The sequence below is a fragment of the Littorina saxatilis genome, linkage group LG6 (assembly GCF_037325665.1).
Source record: "Littorina saxatilis isolate snail1 linkage group LG6, US_GU_Lsax_2.0, whole genome shotgun sequence".
NCBI lineage: Eukaryota > Metazoa > Mollusca > Gastropoda > Littorinimorpha > Littorinidae > Littorina > Littorina saxatilis.
Window position 1 is genome coordinate 26,511,942 of NC_090250.1, and position 18,856 is coordinate 26,530,797.

Here is an 18,856-nt window from a genome sequence, read left to right on the forward strand (position 1 = left end):
TGCAAATGTTTCGTTTTTCTTGTTCGGGCACAGAACGATGCATTCATATCTGGTAAATATACAGGTGAATGTACATGTGTGGCCCAGCTACTGTTGTAAGGGATTAATTGGAAGTTTGCCAACCTGTCATAGCTTTTTAACTTAAATTACAAACTTAAATCAGTCTCACATAGCCACAGAGGTTGAAGGGTCGTTAAAATAAACTAAAACTTTTTGTGGGTGTGTCTGTGGGTGCATGTGTCTTTTTCTGTATGTGTGTGAGTTTGGTTTGTAGAATTGTTTATCATGATGGCGATTTGATAATTAAGGCATTTGATTTGTTGCCTATTTTGTTTTGTCATGCATGTTTTCACATTAAAGTCAACATTGGCAATGTTTGTATGATGACAGATTGAACCAGACCCTGAGTTTCCCACAGTGACATATCCTAACCCAGAGGAAGGCAAGGGAGCTTTGGTGAGTCATGATCAACGTCAACATTAATAGAAGCTACAAATGTACGAGTACAGTGGAGAATCCCATGACAAGACCTTATAAAATCTGAGCCATAATTCATCTTCAAATTTGTTTTTATAATGGAGCATCACCCTCCGCGGGTTAGGGGGAGTCCCATATTGGTTGGGACGAGAAAGAATTTACCCGATGCTACCCAGCATGTCGTAAGAGGCGACTAACGGTTCTGTTTCTCCTTTTACCCTTGTTAAGTGTTTCTTGTATAGAATATAGTCAATGTTTGTAAAGATTTTAGTCAAGCAGTATGTAAGAAATGTTAAGTCCTTTGTACTGGAAACTTGCATTCTCCCAGTAAGGTCATATATATTGTACTACGTTGCAAGCCCCTGGAGCAATTTTTTGATTAGTGCTTTTGTGAACAAGAAACAATTAACAAGTGGCTCTATCCCATCTCCCCCCTTTCCCCTATCCCATCTCCCCCCTTTCCCCGTCGCGATATAACCTTGAATGGTTGAAAACGACGTTAAACACCAAATAAAGAAAGAAAGAAAGAAAGAATGGAGCATCCCAGTAAAGGGATATATATTGGGCTGCTATCTGAGGAGGTTACCACACAAGTACAAAAGATCACTGCTAATTATACATGATTGCATGGTCATCTTCACGCATACCATAACAACTGCTTATTTTTAATAACCCAACAGCTTAGTTCCAACCAGTAACAGGCCGCTATGATGCCACTGGACACAGCAGTGATATATCAGTGTTATTACCATGGTAAGAACATTGACCTAGGGACCAAGTTTGCTGCAAGACAGGTTAAGTCCATTGTGAGGCTACAAAATGCAGATACAGATGAAGATGTAAATATCCAACTGTTGATAGAACCACTTTTCCTCAATACCAAATTCAAGATTAATAACAAAGCGTTTCATTTTGTGGATTGGACTGAAAATGGTATATTGTACGTAAAAGACTTATTAAAGAAGAATGGAACGTTTTTAAGTTTTAATGAGTTTAAAGAAATATTGCAAGTTGAGACATCTTTTCTAGGATATTACGGTTGTATAAGCACAATCAAGAGTTATATGCGAAAAAAAAATATTGTTATTGAATCAAAAAAATCCATGGACATTAACGAAGCATTTTCTCTTTTCATATCTGATGGAAAAGGAGCAAACATATTTTATGAATGTCTTGTTAGAAAAGATATATGTGTCCCAAAAGCATGTCAAAGTTGGAAAAGTCATCATTGAAACTGAAATTGATTGGAATAAAGTCTTTTACAAAACAAAGAAAATACAAGAGGTAAAACTGCAATGGTTCCAAATTGAAATAAATAATAGGGTTTTAGTGACTAATGCAATATTGAAAGACATGGGGGTTGTCACAAGTAATGTATGTAATTTTTGTGAATTAGAAAAAGATACACTTTATTATTATTTGTGGCAATATGTGAACATGTCCAGGTTTTTTGGACTGAATTTGAAAAATATCTGAAAGAAAAATGTTAAAACTGTGACAGACTCAGACTTACACCAACACTGGTATTATTGAACCATGAAAACCACATGAAAATAGACGCTGGTTTTGATTATATTTTATTAACAGCAAAGGTTTTTGTTTACAAATGCAGAATAAACAAAATTCGTCCCCACATGCAAATGTTCTTAAGAGAATTATATAATGTGTACCAAATTGATAAATATGCTCACAATATTCTCATGAAACAGACTCAGTTTATTAAAAAATGGATTCCGTATCAACAGCTAGTAACGGTTGGATAAAGATGAGTGATGTACATTATTACAATAGTCAATGTATTCCTCTGATTTTTGGGACGTGCTCTGAAAATGTAAGAAGTAACTGAATATCACATGTGTGTTCAGCTCTGTCATTGCTGTGACTTATCAGTGACAATGCTTTTGAATGTGTCATTATAAATCTGTGCTTGCCTGAATAAAAAATTGTTGAAGAAAAAAAGATGTAAATATCCCATCATTGGTTTCTTTGCATATTATTGTAATAAGGATTGCATATATAGCGCCATTTCAAATTTGTCTGTAATTTGATTTTTATTTGTTTGTTTTTTATCGTTGAAATCATACAAGAGCTCTATCATTCACCATTTGTTTTCCCTGGAAGTGCAGTGTTGATTTCTGTTGTGCAGAAGCTGGCAATTAAAAAGGCAAATGACACTGGCTGTCCTATTATTGTGGCGAATGATCCTGATGCTGACCGCTTGGCTGTGGCAGAAAAACTGCCAAGGTACACAGTATATCCTCAGTTGTGTCTTGGTTGTTGCATTGCCTTTGTCTCTAAGAATGGTCTTATAAGAATTATTTACAACCACTCTTTTACCTCTTAGGGTTGGAATGGTCATCTTGGGTGGAAAAGTCCAGAACAGCTAATTTATGGGATATATGATATTTCGATTCTTTGAACAGCCTTGCTCTTGAAAAACACTATTTTCATGTGTGTTTTGCATTTGAATGCAATTACGTAAATTATGTACATTTATTTTAAGATGAACATGCTAAGGGAACAGCTAGTGTTGTGTATAGGGAACAGTGTTGTGTAGGGAACAGTGTTGTGTAGGGAACAGTGTTGTGTAGGGAACAGTGTTGTGTTAGACAACTTGTGTTTCTTGCATCTAATACAAATGTAAAGTTGGTCAGTGCTTTAATTCATTCCATTTCATGACTGATGAATGAGTCTTTTGGTTGGCCCTGGACTTTACTTGATCTGTTTGTATTATCTTATCTGCTGTGCTGACTGCATGACTGTTTCGTTGCTCAAAAAGCTGTATTTTGTGTTGTGCAGGGAACAGTGTTGTGCAGGGAACAGTGTTGTGTAGGGAACAGTGTTGTGTAGGGAACAGTGTTGTGTAGGGAACAGTGTTGTGTAGGGAACAGTGTTGTGTTAGACAACTTATGTTTCTTGATCCTAATACAAATGTAAAGTTGGTCATGCAGTGCTTTCATTCATTCCATTTCATGACTGACGAATGAGTCTTTTGGTTGGCCCTGGACTTACTTGATCTGTTTGTATTATCTTATCTGCTGTGCTGACTGCATGACTGTTTCGTTGCTCAAAAAGCTGTATTTTGTCTTAAAAACAAAGGGATAAGTAAGCGCTCTGAATGCGTACGACATATGTTCAATAGAGTAAGTCACTACGCGGAACCAATCTGGCACCTGAGAGAATAACATGCATTAAAGTGAACAAGCGACTATCATCCTCATGTATGTCGTATGTATGTCTGCATTCAGAGCTCTTACTTCCCTTTGTTTCTCAGATCTTAAAACAGCTCTCTGCTTCATTTGTTTCAGATTCTCGTGTATTTTATTTAAAAATACAGTTTGTGATATCAAGCTATACACTTGTTTCAGTGGAGAGTGGAAGATATTCTCTGGCAATGAACTTGGAGCGTTGCTTGGCAACTGGATGTGGGTCTCATACAGAAAGCAGAACCCCACTGTGCCAGGTTGGTTGCGTTAATCAAAATAATAGCATTGAATCTGAAAGGAATGCATGGAAACCCTGTTAAATCATGGAAACAGATAAACGAAGTTGCGGGTTGTGATTTTTAAAAATTTCTGATCACTTCTTTTTCAGTCTGCTGTTATTTGTGTGTGTATGTGTGTGTGTGTGTTCCTGTGTGTGTGTGTGTGTGCTTGAATGCGTGCGTGTGGGAGCTGTGCATGTGCGAATCCACATGTGGTCTGTGCATTGAGATTGAAGTCATGCAGCAAAGATACATACTGGTTTTAATTTTATATTTCTGCTATTTCTGTGTGATTTCAGGCGGAGATATATACATGATTGCCAGCACAGTGTCTTCCAAAATTCTCAACACCATGGCTTCTTACGAAGGCTTCAAATTTGAGGTACCTTTTCTAATCAACATTTTGGGGAAAGGTTTATTTTCAGGTCCATGAGATTTGCTAGTTTAGTGAACCACAATTTTCCATCTACAGTCGAACCCACTTAAAACGAACACGCTAGTTACGAATTTTGACTTATAACGTATTAGTTTTAAGTTCCCAACTGAATACCTCTTTCTTCATGCTTAAAAAAAATGCTTAAAACGAATTCTTTATAACGAATTTATGCTTATAACGAGCACTTTTTGGATTCCCAAGCATGCATAATGTCTGTAATTTACTCACGCTTATGACGAAATCTTTAAACTCGTCCCGAGATCGACATATCATGGGAATTTGAGAAGTTTGAATACATGTGTCAAAGTCTTCCCTTGCGTCGACTGCTTGAACCATTGCTCAACCGATCACTGAATAAAGTTAAACTGATTACACTGTACTCACAAAACAATTTCAAATTTAGAATCAAAGTGATTGATAGCTCAGACACTGAACATGAATGACTGACTGACGTTTATTTCCTTCGCGAATACCAAAAACGAAACATCAATGTTTTGAACGGGAGCCATTGCCAAAAAATATAGATGCCAGAGTGGTTTCCCTTGGACAAGGGAAACCACACTCTCAACGTTTGCGTTCGCCGGTTCGCGATAGTTTATCAGTCAGTCAGTGCTTTCGATTTGGATTTGAACATCATGTTGCAACAAACAAAAACAAAACTAAATTGGCCAAGGTTTGCTACCCGTCGCCAAGGTAAGTGATTCCGGACAAATGATAGGAACACCGCGAATGTGGACAGTGTCAGTGTGTGCATGTGTGTGACCAAAAACGTAACAACTGGATGAAACATCTGTGTGCTCACTCTCACTCAAACTCAACAATCATCACTCAACATGAGACACACATGAACATGTAACTGAATATGTCACTTTATTGTCTAAACGTGAAGCAGCATGAAAGTTGCGAAAGAAACAAATTGAAACACCATAAAATGTACAAGACTTAAAAAAAAAATTAAAAAAAAATAAAAAAATCAATCAATTTTCTTAATACGAATTTTGGTTAAGACGAACTTTTTTTCCGATCCCCAGTGATTCGTCTTAAGAGAGTTCGACTGTATTGTAATTAATTGTATGGACAATAAATTATCTTGTCATCATTTTCACGAGTTTTCATTCACAAACACCTGGTAAATAAATCTCATGTTCCCCATGCAATAACTCGAGGTGGTGAATGGGTTTGAGCTTTCATGTGAAACGTGGATTGTCAAAGTAAAAGCCAATCAGGCTGATTGTTTGATGTGTGGAACCATCGCGGCTTTGGATTTGTGTTTCCGAGGACAACGATTGTAAGCATTCACTCTCAAAGACCCAATCAATGTTGATAATTACCGCGGCGACTCATGGTCAATTTGCAACTTATCTCTGTAATCGCAAAATCCACAACGAAAAGTCATAAACACTTAAAAGAAAAGAAATATGCTCAACACTTACTGAATTCACAAGTATGATCGCAGCTCTGTACATTTTCAGACTGGAAGAAAAGCGTCAACAAGCTACGTTTGACGTCACATACAAGTTTGACGTGTTATCTCGTGCTACTGTGACGATGCTTTGTGGCCCGGAGTTGGATTCTAAAAATTCGTCTCCCTGTGGGTTATTGTGCATTTTGATGCACAACCAAAATGATGACAAAAACGATGTTTGGTAGCTTGTTGTCAGACCAGCACTTTGTTGTTGGTCCTCGGGGAGCATATCGCCTTTTGTCTCATATTTATCAACCGCGGCCTTCGGCCTTGGTCGATAAAGATGAAACAAAAGACGATATGTCCCCTTGGACCAACAAAAAAGCTGGTCTGTCAACAAGCGACCAAACATCTTATATTATCTTATCTTATCTTATCTAAGACAGCAATGCCTTAGCATGGAACTGAAAAGTGTGATGGTATGTCCTTCACGAGTAGTGTTGTATTCTTTTTCTTATAATCATTGCCATGCAAGCATGATATTTGTTTGAACAAGATACTCGCACTGAAGAAAAGCAAACAATGTTTAGAAATCTTCTTCTTCTTCGTTCATGGGCTGAAAGTGAAACTCCCACGTTCACTCATGTTATTGCACAAGTGGGTTTTTACGTGTATGGCCGCTTTTACCTCACCATTCAGGCAGACCTATGCCACTTTCAGGGGAGTTTGGAAATGTATTGTGATTATTTTCTGTGCAGGAAACCTTGACAGGATTCAAGTGGATGGCCAACAAGGCCGATGAACTGCAGAAACAAGGAAAGACCGTTCTCTTCGCTTTTGAGGAGGCTATCGGTGAGAAGAGAATTGACATCACACTCTATCCATCCATCCGTCCATTCATCTATATCCGTCTATGCATCTATATATCTGCCTATGATTTCTCTGTCTGTCAGCCTTAGCTTAGCGTATACATGAAGTTCTGAACAAATAATTTCTGACAGTGCCACCCATCTTGCATTGTACTAATGAATTCATCAAAAATGTCCAACTCGCCACAGCAAGCAGTCAGGGTGTTGATTTTTGGTTTGTGACCAAGTGGAGGGATGGTAATTAATACAAGGGACTTCCACCAAATCGCGGTCCACTAAATCGCGAATTCGGCTATATCGCGAAGACCTCTTGGACCCCGAAAAAACCAGGACCAACCTTCAACAAAAACAAAAACAAAATGTGTTTTTTGTGTGTGTTTTTTTGTGTCTGCTGTTACAGCTTTGCTTTCCCTAGCATATAACCACGTCATGTCCCAAATAGACGCTAGTTCTGGGGACACAAATATTAAGTTAGCATAGCTTTGCTTTGTGAAGAAGCACATTTTCTCTTGTCGACTTGTACAGGAGGCCTCGAACTTCACATCTATCGCACATCTATCAAACATGACACCCCTTAGGCAGCATGGTTAGTGGTTGACCATACATCCTTTATTGTCTACTGTGCAGTCAAGCATGCCGATTTACGACTTAATTGTTTCCGCCTAATTGCTGTGGCCAGGTGTTTCTTCACCGAGGCACCAGTAATAACTGCTTATTGAGAATAAGATTAGTACAGTTGAACCAGATGACAAAAGAGAGAGAGAGAGAGAGAGAGACAGAGAGAGAGAGAGAGAGAGACAGAGACAGAGAGAGAGAGAGAGAGAGAGAGAGAGAGAGAGGGGGTGGGGGGTGGGGGGGGACGACAACTGGTGCATATCAACTCCAACTAGAACTAACAGAAGACAGACAGACTGGGGTTGTTAATTGCAGAGGGTAAGAGTGATTGTGTTTGCAACAGCAGAGGTGAGTAGTTGTTATTGTCTTTCTCATAACGTACAACACCAAGAAAAACTCGGGACAGTATTCATCCAATTCAAATTCTTGTTCAAATTTTAAAACCGAGACATATTAAACCGACTAAAAAAAAAAAATTTTATTTTTTTATTTTCGCGGACCCCCCTTTATCAAAAGTATCGCGAATCGGATATATTGCGATCTCAAATCTTTGGACCCCAAAGACCGCGATATAGTGGAAGTCTACAGTAACTAATATCCCATGTAAAATCCTGGCCTGCACCTCGTTCCTTAACGTGGGCGCCGTCGAAAGACGCTTTCTTTGCTTGGGAAACCCATTGGCTCTGTGCAAGCGCTTTTAAAATGGCGGACGAAATGCCAACCAATGAGCGATGCGATAAGAGTAATGCAAAGACATTTTTTATGACAAAGTCGTAGAATACGATCATCAAAGGTAATATTTTCATTCAAATTGTACTTTAAAGTGATCTAGAATTGAAATTACTTTTTCATCATCCCTATATTGGTGCAATTCATGCGCTAGAACCGCCGTATTAAGGAAGGTTTTGTCGACGAAAAGAAACCCAAACACTATGACCGCCATTTTGTCTCGTGTGCACTACCTCCTAAAGCTGCCGCGCGGCGCTGCACAGCGCTGACTGTGAGAATCGCTTTTCATTGGCGCGACGGTAAAATGTCCTGGGACGTTTTCACTGCGAAACAGCTTGCAGATCTGAGACAGTGAGGAAAACTCGTAACACAAGGCGGAGTGGGCCTTTAAGCAAAAGAGTGTTAGTTACAGCAGACTTAAAATGTGTGCAGGTTTCATGTGTGGAACGAACGTGCTGGATAAGGACGGAGTGTCAGCAGCGGCCATCATCACAGAGTACGCCAGTCAGCTGTACGCACGCAACTCCACCCTGGAGAAAGAGCTGGAAACCATCTATGGAAGGTAAGGGGATGGGGATCTTTGTTTGTGTGTGTCGGTGTGTATGTGTTTGTGTGTGTGTGTGTGTGAGTGTGTGTGTGTGTGTGTGCAGAAAGAGCTGGAAACCATCTATGAAAGGTAAGGGTATAGGGATCTTTGTTTTTGTGTTTCAGTGTGTGTCTGTCTGTCTGTGTGTCTGTGCGTGCGTGCATGTTTGTGTGTGTTAGAGAGAGAGTGTGTGTATGCGAGTGCATGTGTAAGTTCTCTTTGTGTCTATTGCTTGTCAGAAGTGGGAGAGAGAGGGAGTGAGAGCAGCTATGTGCCCTGTTTGTATGACCCGGCCGGGGTTCGAACCCACAACCTCCCGATCACAGGGCGGACGCCTTACCACTAGGCCAACCGTGCCGGTTCTGTCTGTGTGTGTAGAGCGGACGTTTTTTTCATTTTTTCGATAAATGTCTTTGATGGCGTCATATCCGGCTTTTTGTAAAAGTTGAGGCGGCACTGTCACACCCTCATTTTTCAATCAAATTGATTGAAATTTTGGCCAAGCAATCTTCGACAAAGGCCGGACTTCGGTATTGCATTTCAGCTTGGTGGCTTAAAAACTAATCAATGACTTTGGTCATTAAAAATCTGAAAATTGTAAAAAAAATATATATATCTATAAAACGATCCAAATGTACGTTCATCTTATTCTTCATCATTTTCTTATTCCAAAAACATATAAATATGTTATATTCGGATTAAAAACAAGCTCTGAAAATTAAAAATATAAAAATTATGATCAAAATTAAATTTTCGAAATCGTTTTAAAAACAATTTCATCTTATTCCTTGTCGGCTCCTGATTCCAAAAACATATAGATATGATATGTTTGGATTAAAAACACGCTCAGAAAGTTAAAACGAAGATAGGTACAGAAAAGCGTGCTATGCAGCACAGCGAAACCATGACCGCGCTAAACAGTCTCGTCAGTTTCACTGCGTTTTGCACGAGCAGCGGACTACGGTCATTGTGAAAAAATGCAGTGCGTTCAGTCTCATTCTGTGAGTTCCACAGCTTGACTAAATGTTGTAATTTCACCTTATGCGACTTGTTATGAGTTATGCTCGCCTTTGTCACTGTACTCAGTACGTGTTATAAAGATCATGAATGCCTTAAGTTTCTATCTCTTTCCTTATATTATGGCTATAACTATAAACCTGGCTGTTGCAGTGGGTTTTTTTATCGCGTTACAATAAAGCAGCTATAAGCCAACAACTGTATATTTGTCTCACCTGAACATAGGTACGGCTACCACCTGAGCAGCAACTCCTACTTTATCTGTCACGACTCCGCCACCATTGCCCGTATGTTTGAGGAACTTCGCAACATGGGAGGACGGGGAAAGGTGAGAATTCTCTGAAGAGGGAGTACGGCTGCCTTTATGGCTGGGTGATTGAAAATGATCAAGCATGTAATCTTTCCAATTTGAGACCAAGCCACCTGCTATGTACCAAGTGGCCTTGTGAGTGTAAAGTGCAGGTCATTCAGCAACGACAGTTTGCAGTTTGCTGGTGAATAGTTCAAGTTTTTTTACTGTCAGTTTTTAAATGCAGATAAATCCACATATATTGTTTGTTTGTTTTTTTAGTTTGTTTTTTTGTTTTTATGACGGTGAATACAATTTTGATTGTTTAGTGTGCAAAGCTTTGTAATTCCCACCTTAGAGGCGGGTTTACCAATTTTTAGCTCCATGGCAAGGAAAGTAACGCTGTCATTTTAAAACTTGAAAAGATTATAGCAAAGTAATTACTACAAATTTTTCGAAATTAAAAATGCTCAAATGCTCAAACATTGCAGATAGATATGTGTCATTGGTATTATTGTGTGTATAGTGGGTATTTCAGAGAATTGCATTTGGGAGCTTAAGCTGGTATTATTAGGCGCACTAGGGAATGAGGGTTAACACCTTGCTTCTTGTGTTGTTGGCAGTACCCTGAATTCTGTGGTCCGTACAAGATCAGCAGTGTCAGAGACCTGACTACAGGCTATGACAGCAGCCAGCCAGACAAGAAACCGGTGAGTGTATAGAGTCAGTTTATTATGGATTTCACTTGTTATTCTCTTCTTGAAAATATTTTCAATGTGTTAATCCATTATGTGCGCACGCACACACATACACACACACACACACACACACACATACACACACACACACACAGACACACACACACACACGCCTAAACGCATACACACACATGTACGCATGCATGCACACACACTAATTGTAGATGTTTGGCAAAAATGTGAATGTGAAGCTTAGATTTGTTAACAGTGGCATGGGAACTCTTTTGTTGCTGAGAAATATCTCAGTCGGTAGTGACGTGTTGGCTACACACCAGTTGTCGCTATCGGCGTGGGTTCGATCCCCATGTCAGCGAGAGACTTATTACCCAGAGTCAACTTTGGGCAGACTTTCCTCAGTGTCTGAACACCCAGGTGTGCATGCATGCGCACAACAAAGAACCCGAATCCACAGCAAAAGTCTCAGAGCTTGGAAACATAAATACACGAGTGTAGGTGGAAAAAATGGGTAGTGCCATGCTTTATGGCAAGCTCGCTTTCCCCAGTCAGAAAGCAGTCTGTATTTTCACGAGGGTAATCTCAAGGACTATATGAAATCTTGCCCATATCTTTATCAACTGTATTGACTATGCTACAGTTGCTACCAGTGAGCAAGTCCAGCCAGATGATCACATTCACATTTGAAAATGGCTGCGTGGCAACACTGAGAACGAGCGGAACTGAGCCCAAGATCAAGTATTACACTGAGCACCGACCGGACCCTAGCAAGGGGTGAGACTCTTGTGTTTCTTCTTCTTTTTTACATTTAGTCAAGTTTTGACTAAATGTTTTAACGTAGAGGGAGAATCGAGACGAGGGTCGTGATGTATGTGTGTGTATGTGTCTGTCTGTCTGTCTGTCTGTCTGTGCGTGTGTGTGTGTAGAGCGATTCAGACTAAACTACTGGACCGATCTTTATGAAATTTTACATGAGAGTTTCTGGGAATGATATCCCCGGACATTTTTTTCTTTTTTTCGATAAATGTCTTTGATGACGTCATATCCGGCTTTTTGTAAAAGTTGAAGCGGCACTGTCACACCCTCATTTTTCAATCAAATTTATTGAAATTTTGGCCAAGCAATCTTCGACGAAGGCCGGACTTTGGTATTGCATTTCAGCTTGGTGGCTTAAAAATTAATTAATGACTTTGGTCATTAAAAATTTGAAAATTGTAAAAAAAAAAAAAAATTTATAAAACGATCCAAATTTACGTTCATCTTATTCTTCATCATTTCCTGATTCTAAAAACATATAAATATGTTATATTTGGATTAAAAACAAGCTCTGAAAATTAAAAATATAAAAATTATGATCAAAATGAAATTTTCGAAATCAATTCAAAAACACTTTCATCTTATTCCTTGTCGGTTCCTGATTCCAAAAACATATAGATATGATATGTTTGGATTAAAAACACGCTCAGAAAGTTAAAATGAAGAGAGGTACAGTAAAGCGTGCTATGAAGCACAGCTCAACCGCTACCGCGCCAAACAGGCTCGTCACTTTCACTTCCTTTTGCACTAGCGGCGGACTACGTTCAGTTTTATTCTGTGAGTTCCACAGCTTGACTAAATGTAGTAATTTCGCCTTACGCGACTTGTTCTTTTTTTTCATTGCTTCTTTTCTGTGTGTCTGTGTGTGTGTGTAAAATAAGATATGAGATATAGTGTGTGTGTGTGTGTAAAATAAGATAGACACAATGTGTGTGTGTGTGTGTGTGTGTGTGTGTGTGTGTGTGTGTGTGTGTGAAAAGGAAAGAAGAAACATACTTGTGCAGTTTAGATCATTAGATTCTGTGTGTCAATATAACACTTACCTCGACAGTACTATTCTTGCACATTATCTATTATAGGCCGAAAAAATTGGACAAAACGCTGAGTGGGTACAATTATCTCCCATAACCATGCGCCACCGTGGATCCCAAGCACTGTCCGAGTGCTTCCCCCTTACAGGATGTAGGTGGCGCGTCCTCTTTCTTTTTTCGCGCGTGTCAGACCGGCTGTGTTTCTGCTACGCTCCCGGATTATTTTGGACTAAGAGGCTTCTTTTCTGTGTGGACTATCACCTGTTGGATTATTGTGTGTTATTCCACTTCTGGCTTGAGGCTACGTTGTGTTTCCTTCAACTTGTGCCTCCGTTTTTGTGTGGCGGACTCGGCGTGCCTCCCGTCCTACTTCGTGGTGACCGGTCGTCTGCTTCTCGTTTCGCCGCATTCACTTGAGTATTGACCTAAATTTTCTTTGAATTTTGTTAATTCTCGGTCTTTAAGGGTACGTACAGGGCGAGGTAGGATGTCTCGTCCTGTTTTGGGCTCTGGTTCTACGGAACCAGAGTCTGCCGGGGGCAACCCTTCTCCGGGCGCCCAGCGTCATGTTTTACGCACGGAGAAGGGGATCTTTCGGCGCTCCGACTCTCCCTCCCCAAACGCTTTGCGTTTGCGGCGAGGGAGGGCGGAGAAAGCCTGTTTGAGCAAGCTCAATGCGAGCTTGCTCAAACAGGCTGGGCTTGAGCCTGGGACTTCGGGCGGGGCTGCGCCGTCGAAGGTTCGGGGAAGGTCGAGGGGAAAGAAAAAGCTTCTTTCTCCTTCTCCTTCAGTGGAACAAGCTTCCCCCCCTTCGACGCCGTTGTCCGGCCCTCAGTCTCAGGCTTCAGCTCCTCCCGGTTTCAAGCCTGGGGGGAAGGTTTCCTTCTCCTCCCTGGCTCGAATCCGGGGGCAGGTCGATTCCCAACCCTCTTTGGGGGTTGGTGAATCCGATCTAGGGGCTACTGGAGAGACTCAGGTTTTGACAGCCAACGGCCATACCACGTTGTAAACACCGGTTCTCGTCCGACCACCGAAGTTAAGCAACGTCGGGCCCGGTTAGTACTTGGATGGGTGACCGCCTGGGAACACCGGGTGCAGTTGGCATTAAAATCTTCCTTTTCCGGTGCCTCTCCTGTGCCCTCCTCGGTTTCCACCGCTGTGGAAGCCAGGAGGGACACGGGTCCTCCTCTGAACTCCCTCGCTGGGTCGTCTGCTGCTGTTTCGACAGTAGTTTCGGCCTCCTGGGGGGGGAGATCGGAGGAGATGACGGGGTCTCTGAATTCCCTCCCCGCTGGGGTTGGGATGCGAATTGACCCCGTTCAGGGCGGTCCTGTGGGGGCAGGGGTTTCAGGCTTCGTGCCTACGACCACTGCTACTACGGTTCCCTCTGACGTCCGTGTGACTGGTGGCTGTCCCTCTATGAAACGCTCCGGCCGACTAGTTACTGGACGTGGAGGTGTTCGACAGAACGTGGTACTTCTGTCGAATGGTCAGGGCGACGGGAACATTGTTTCTGTTGCTCAGACCGACACCTCCGACCGGACCGTCTTGACCCCACGCCATTCCTTAGCGTCTGGTGTTCGGGTGACGGATGGTCCGGACCAAGGGTCCGGAACGTTCCAGGCTTACGGGTCGGGATCGAACCGGACCCACGGGTCCCGACTGGACTTGACCTCCGGGTTTGGTCCGGACGGGACCCATGGTACGGGACCGTACCGGACCTTAGGGTCCGGTGCGGGACAGTACCTCTGGCCCTTGCCGGACCCCCGGACCTACGGGTCCGGATGGTACGGTACGGGACCAGTGGTTCGGTCGGGACCGGACCACCCGACCACCTCTGTTGGTCTGGGTGGTCTGGCACCGAACCGGAACACACCGGACCACCGGACCTACGGGTCCGGATGGTACGGTACCGGACCAGTGGTCCGGTCGGGGCCGGACCACTCGACCACCTCTGTTGGTCCGGGTGGTCTGGCACCGAACCGGACCATGCCGGACCTACGGGTCCGGATGGTACGGTATGTCCACGTCCGACCGAGCCACCCGAACACTTCTGTGGGTACGGATGGTTCGGTACCGAACGGGACCTCCGGATGCTACGGGACCGGACCGAACCTACGGTTTCGGATGGTCCGGTACCGGACCAGTGGTCCGGTCCGAACCGGACCACCCGACCACCTCTGTTGGTCCGGATGGTCTGTCACCGAACCGGACCATACCGGACCTACGGGTCCGGATGGTACGGTAGGTCCACGTCCGGACCGAACCACCCGAACACTTCTGTGGGTACGGATGGTTCGGTGCCGTACGGGACCTCCGGATGGTACGGGACCGGACCACAGGACCGGAACACCGGACCACCCTATCGGATCGGTCCGGACCACCCGACCACCTCTGTTGGTCCGGATGGTCTGGCACCGAACCGGACCTACGGGTCCGGATGGTACGGTATGTCCACGTCCGGACCGAGCCACCCGAACACTTCTGTGGGTACGGGTGGTTCGGTGCCGAACGGGACCTCCGGATGGTGCCGGACCGGACCTACGGGTCCGGATGGTCCGGTACTGGACCGGTGGTCCGGTCCGGACCGGACCACCCGACCACCTCTGTTGGTCCGGATGGTCTGGCACCGGACCATACCGGACCACCGGACTTACGGGTCCGGATGGTACGGTGTGTCCACGTCCGGACCGAACCACCCGAACACTTCTGTGGGTACGGATGGTTCGGTGCCGAACGGGACCTCCGGATGGTACGGGACCGGACCGGAACACCGGACCACCCTACCGGACCGGTCCGGACCACCTCTGTTGGTCCGGATGGTCTGGCACCGAACCGGACCTACGGGTCCGGATGGTACGGTACGTCCACGCCCGGACCGAGCCACCCGAACACTTCTGTGCGTACGGATGGTTCGGTGCCGAACAGGACCTCCGGATGGTACCGGACCTACGGGTCCGGACCTACGGGTCCGGATGGCCCGGTGTCGGACCACCCGACCACCTCCGTTGGTCTGAATGGTCTGGCACCGAACCGGACCATACCGGACCACGGGTCCGGATGGTACGGTATGTCCACGTCCGGACCTAACCACCCGAACACTTCTGTGGGTACGATGGTTCGGTGCCGAACGGGACCTCCGGATGGTCCGGCACCGGACCGGAACACCGGACCACCCTACCGGACCGGATCGGCACCCCCGACCGGACCGGACCATTTCTTTTCTGATCAGACCCGATGGGTTCCTGTTCAGTCTATAAATGGCGGGGGTTCGTTGGCTGGGCTGACCCACCAGTCGCAGGGTTGTTGTTTTTCTCCCCCTTCGGCTGCTGGAGACGTTTCGTCTTTGGGGCAGGGGTCTTCGCGGCCTCTTGCTTCTGTGGGCGTTTCTTCACAGCCTGCTTCATCGCTTTCGGCTCTTCCCCCTCAAGCTCCCTACACTCCTGCTTTTGAGGAGTTGTCGGGAAGTGAAGAGGAGAGTGAGTCGGAGGACGATAGGGAGGAGGATCAGGGTCGCCCTGAGGTTAACACTGATCCTCTACCCTTGCCGGTTTCTGATGGAACTTCCGAAGCTATGCTTCGTACTTTGCAACAGTACATGACAGACATCACGCGGCGTCTTGACGTCACGGATGCCTCTCTTAAGCGTCTGTCGTCTAGTGTTGACACACAGGACCTGGACCCGGGGTCTGAGGACGAGAGGCAGGAGGCTCGTCCTCGCACAGCTAGAAGGACGTTTGAACAGTTTCAGGACGTCCTTCCCTGAGACGCCCTCTCGTCCTTTGAGTCCGCTTCGGCCCGGGCGCGGGAGGCTCACGCCGCGTCTGCCGGCGGCTCGTTTTATGAACGATCCGTCCGCCGGCAATTCGCGTTCCACCCTAGTCTTAGTGCCACGGTGGAAGCGGCAGCACATCGCCTGAGGAGTACAGATTCACGTGCAAACGCGACCTATGTTCCTCGGGAGGACGCGGGTTCAGTGTCCAATCTGTTTCGTCCCTCCCTTTTCCCTTTGACTCTCGAACTCTCACTTTCCAGACTTCGAGTGTTTAGGGTGGGGCTGACGGTGATGTGTTCGTTGGGGAGGTGCCTTCGGTCAAGAAGGTGGAACTGAGCTCTGCTTCGTTCCACAATCTTGAGGCCACCGTTTCTTCCACAGTCGAGGCCCAATCACAGGCCTTGACATGGATGAGCACGCTGTCCACACTGTTGGACCCTCCCGATCGGGCAGAGTCCGATTCCACTCGGGTCCTTGACACGGTTCGAGTGGATCGGGCTTTGCATGCCGTGCGATCGTGTGTGACGTCTGCGGCAGAATTGGCCATTGGAACACGGGTCCACTTTATTGGCCCTGTTCCGTGATCATTTTCTGCCTACTTCTATAGTGCCTCCGGATATGAGGAAGAGTCTGAGGAACACGTTTCCTCAGCCTTCTTCCCTCTTTCATCCGGACACTGTTCGTTCTGTGGTGGAGTCCACACGCCAGAGGAACACTGATTCTCTGATGGTTGGCCTCGCTGCTTCGGCGACGGCGGCGGGGAGTAAGAGAAGTGCTACAGTCACCTCCAGCTCCCAGCCTCAGAAGAAGAAGAAGAAGAAGAAGCCAGTTTCACTGCCTCCTTCTTCCTCCTCTTAGGCGCCTGTTGCGTTCCCAAGCAAGACGAAGGGTGCTCAGACAGGTAAGGGGAAGCAGCACCACCAGGGGGGGTGGTCGCAAGCCTGCGCCTGCCCGCCAGCAGAATTTTCAGTGAGTCCCGGCCCTACGTTGACGCCCCCTCAAGTTGCCCCTCTTTCGTCCGTCGGTTCCCTTTTTCGGGCCCGCGGCATGTGGGGCAGACTGGTCTCCAACCAGTTTTTCTTGAGGGTGGTGTGGTCGGGGTTTTCTCTACCGCTGTCATCACAACCTCCATTGTCCGCTCTACCCTGGACGTTCCCCCCTCCTCGAGACCCTGCCAGATGGCAGGCTCTTCAGGACGAGGTGAACTCGTTGGTCGAGAAGAAGGCGGTCTACCCCCTTTCTCAGCCTTCTCCAGGGTTCTGCTCCCGCCTGTTCACCGTCCCCAAAAAGGACGGCCGGTTCAGGCCGGTGTTGGACCTCTCCACCTTGAACTTGTACCTTCACAGGTGCAAGTTCAAGATGGAAACCCCTTCGTCGGTCCGGTTGGCCATCCGGCCAAACGATTGGGCCATGTCTGGGACCTCCAGGATGCTTACTTCCACATCCTGGTGGCCCCGGGGTACCGACATCTGCTCCGGTTCGTTTGGGAGGGCACAGTGTTCGAGTTTCGGGCCCTCCCATTCGGCCTGTCCTTGGCCCCTCTGATTTTCAACGGGGACAACAACACCACATGCTTAGCTTACCTTCGCCACCAGGGGGGCACCAATTCTCGGTCCCTCTCCCTGTTGGCGGAGGAGATTCTGCTCTGGTGCCAGACCAATCAGGTCCGGATGTCAGTCCAGTTCGTTCCGGGGAAACTGAACGCCCTGGTCGACATTCTCAGTCGGGGCGATCAGGTTCTCTCCACAGAATGGACCATCGCTCACAACGTTCTACAGCGTCTGTGGGCAAGGTGGGACCGTCCTCTGATCGATCGGTTCGCAACTCGATTCAGTGCTCGGCTTCCCAGGTACGTCAGCCCCTTTCGAGACATGAATGCGTTCCACTTGGACGCATTCACTCTCTTGTGGAGGCTCCTCGATGCTTACACCTATCCCCCGACATCTCTGATTCCGAGGGTGCTGGCAAAATATCTGCAGGAACGACCAAGACTGATTTTGGTCGCGCCTTACTGGCCAACAGCTCTGTGGTTTCCAGATCTTCGCGGTCTCACCCACGTAGACCCTCTACCTCTGGATCTGGACGGGGGAGGTCTGCTCCAGCCTCGATCATGCCTCCCTCATCCACGTCCAGAGAGTCTGTGCTTGACCGCATGGCTCTTGTGCGCTCCAAACTGCTTGCACTAGGATTGCACAAGAGTTCAGTAGAGTTTTTCTTGAACGCTAAGAGGCGATCAACTAATCAGCTCTACGACTTACGCTGGAGAGCTTGGGCCACCTTCGCCTTGTCCAAGGGGATAAAGCCGCTTTATCCCTCAACACAGGACTTGGCCAACTTCCTGGTGGAAGTGTATCAAAAGAAGAGTCTTTCTTCTAAGACTCTTCTTGGATACAGACCTGCCATCGCTTCCACGATTGCGGCCGCTACTGGTCGCAGACCTGAACACTTGATCAGGTCCTCCCTCATCGCTAATGTCCTTTCGGGTATTAGCAATGCAGCGGTGTCTAAACCTCGGGTTTCATTTCCCAAGGGGGATGTCTTTCTGGTCCTCAAACTCCTGCGTAGCAATGAGTTTGAACCCCTGGCAGGCATCAGTATCAAGTTGCTGATTTTT

General features: G+C 45.8%; 2 protein-coding genes and 1 non-coding gene across 3 annotated transcripts in view; 2 read left to right on the forward strand and 1 right to left on the reverse strand.

Moving 5' to 3' along the window:
* Positions 1–18,856, reverse strand: part of LOC138968860 (uncharacterized) — a 510,049-nt gene that overhangs the window by 346,013 nt on the left and 145,180 nt on the right. The gene's annotated exons all lie outside the window — the stretch shown is intronic.
* LOC138968847 (phosphopentomutase-like) overlaps positions 1–18,856 on the forward strand; it is a 45,540-nt gene that overhangs the window by 12,943 nt on the left and 13,741 nt on the right. The window contains exons 10-18 of the mRNA XM_070341509.1: positions 391–456; positions 2,624–2,721; positions 3,846–3,940; positions 4,261–4,343; positions 6,561–6,654; positions 8,448–8,577; positions 9,844–9,946; positions 10,531–10,617; positions 11,261–11,394. Of these exons, the coding sequence (XP_070197610.1) occupies positions 391–456; positions 2,624–2,721; positions 3,846–3,940; positions 4,261–4,343; positions 6,561–6,654; positions 8,448–8,577; positions 9,844–9,946; positions 10,531–10,617; positions 11,261–11,394 (890 nt within the window). The remainder of the gene's footprint in view (positions 1–390; positions 457–2,623; positions 2,722–3,845; positions 3,941–4,260; positions 4,344–6,560; positions 6,655–8,447; positions 8,578–9,843; positions 9,947–10,530; positions 10,618–11,260; positions 11,395–18,856) is intronic.
* Positions 13,453–13,571, forward strand: LOC138969956 (5S ribosomal RNA). The gene has a single exon (XR_011456743.1). It is a non-coding gene; the product is annotated as a 5S ribosomal RNA (ribosomal RNA).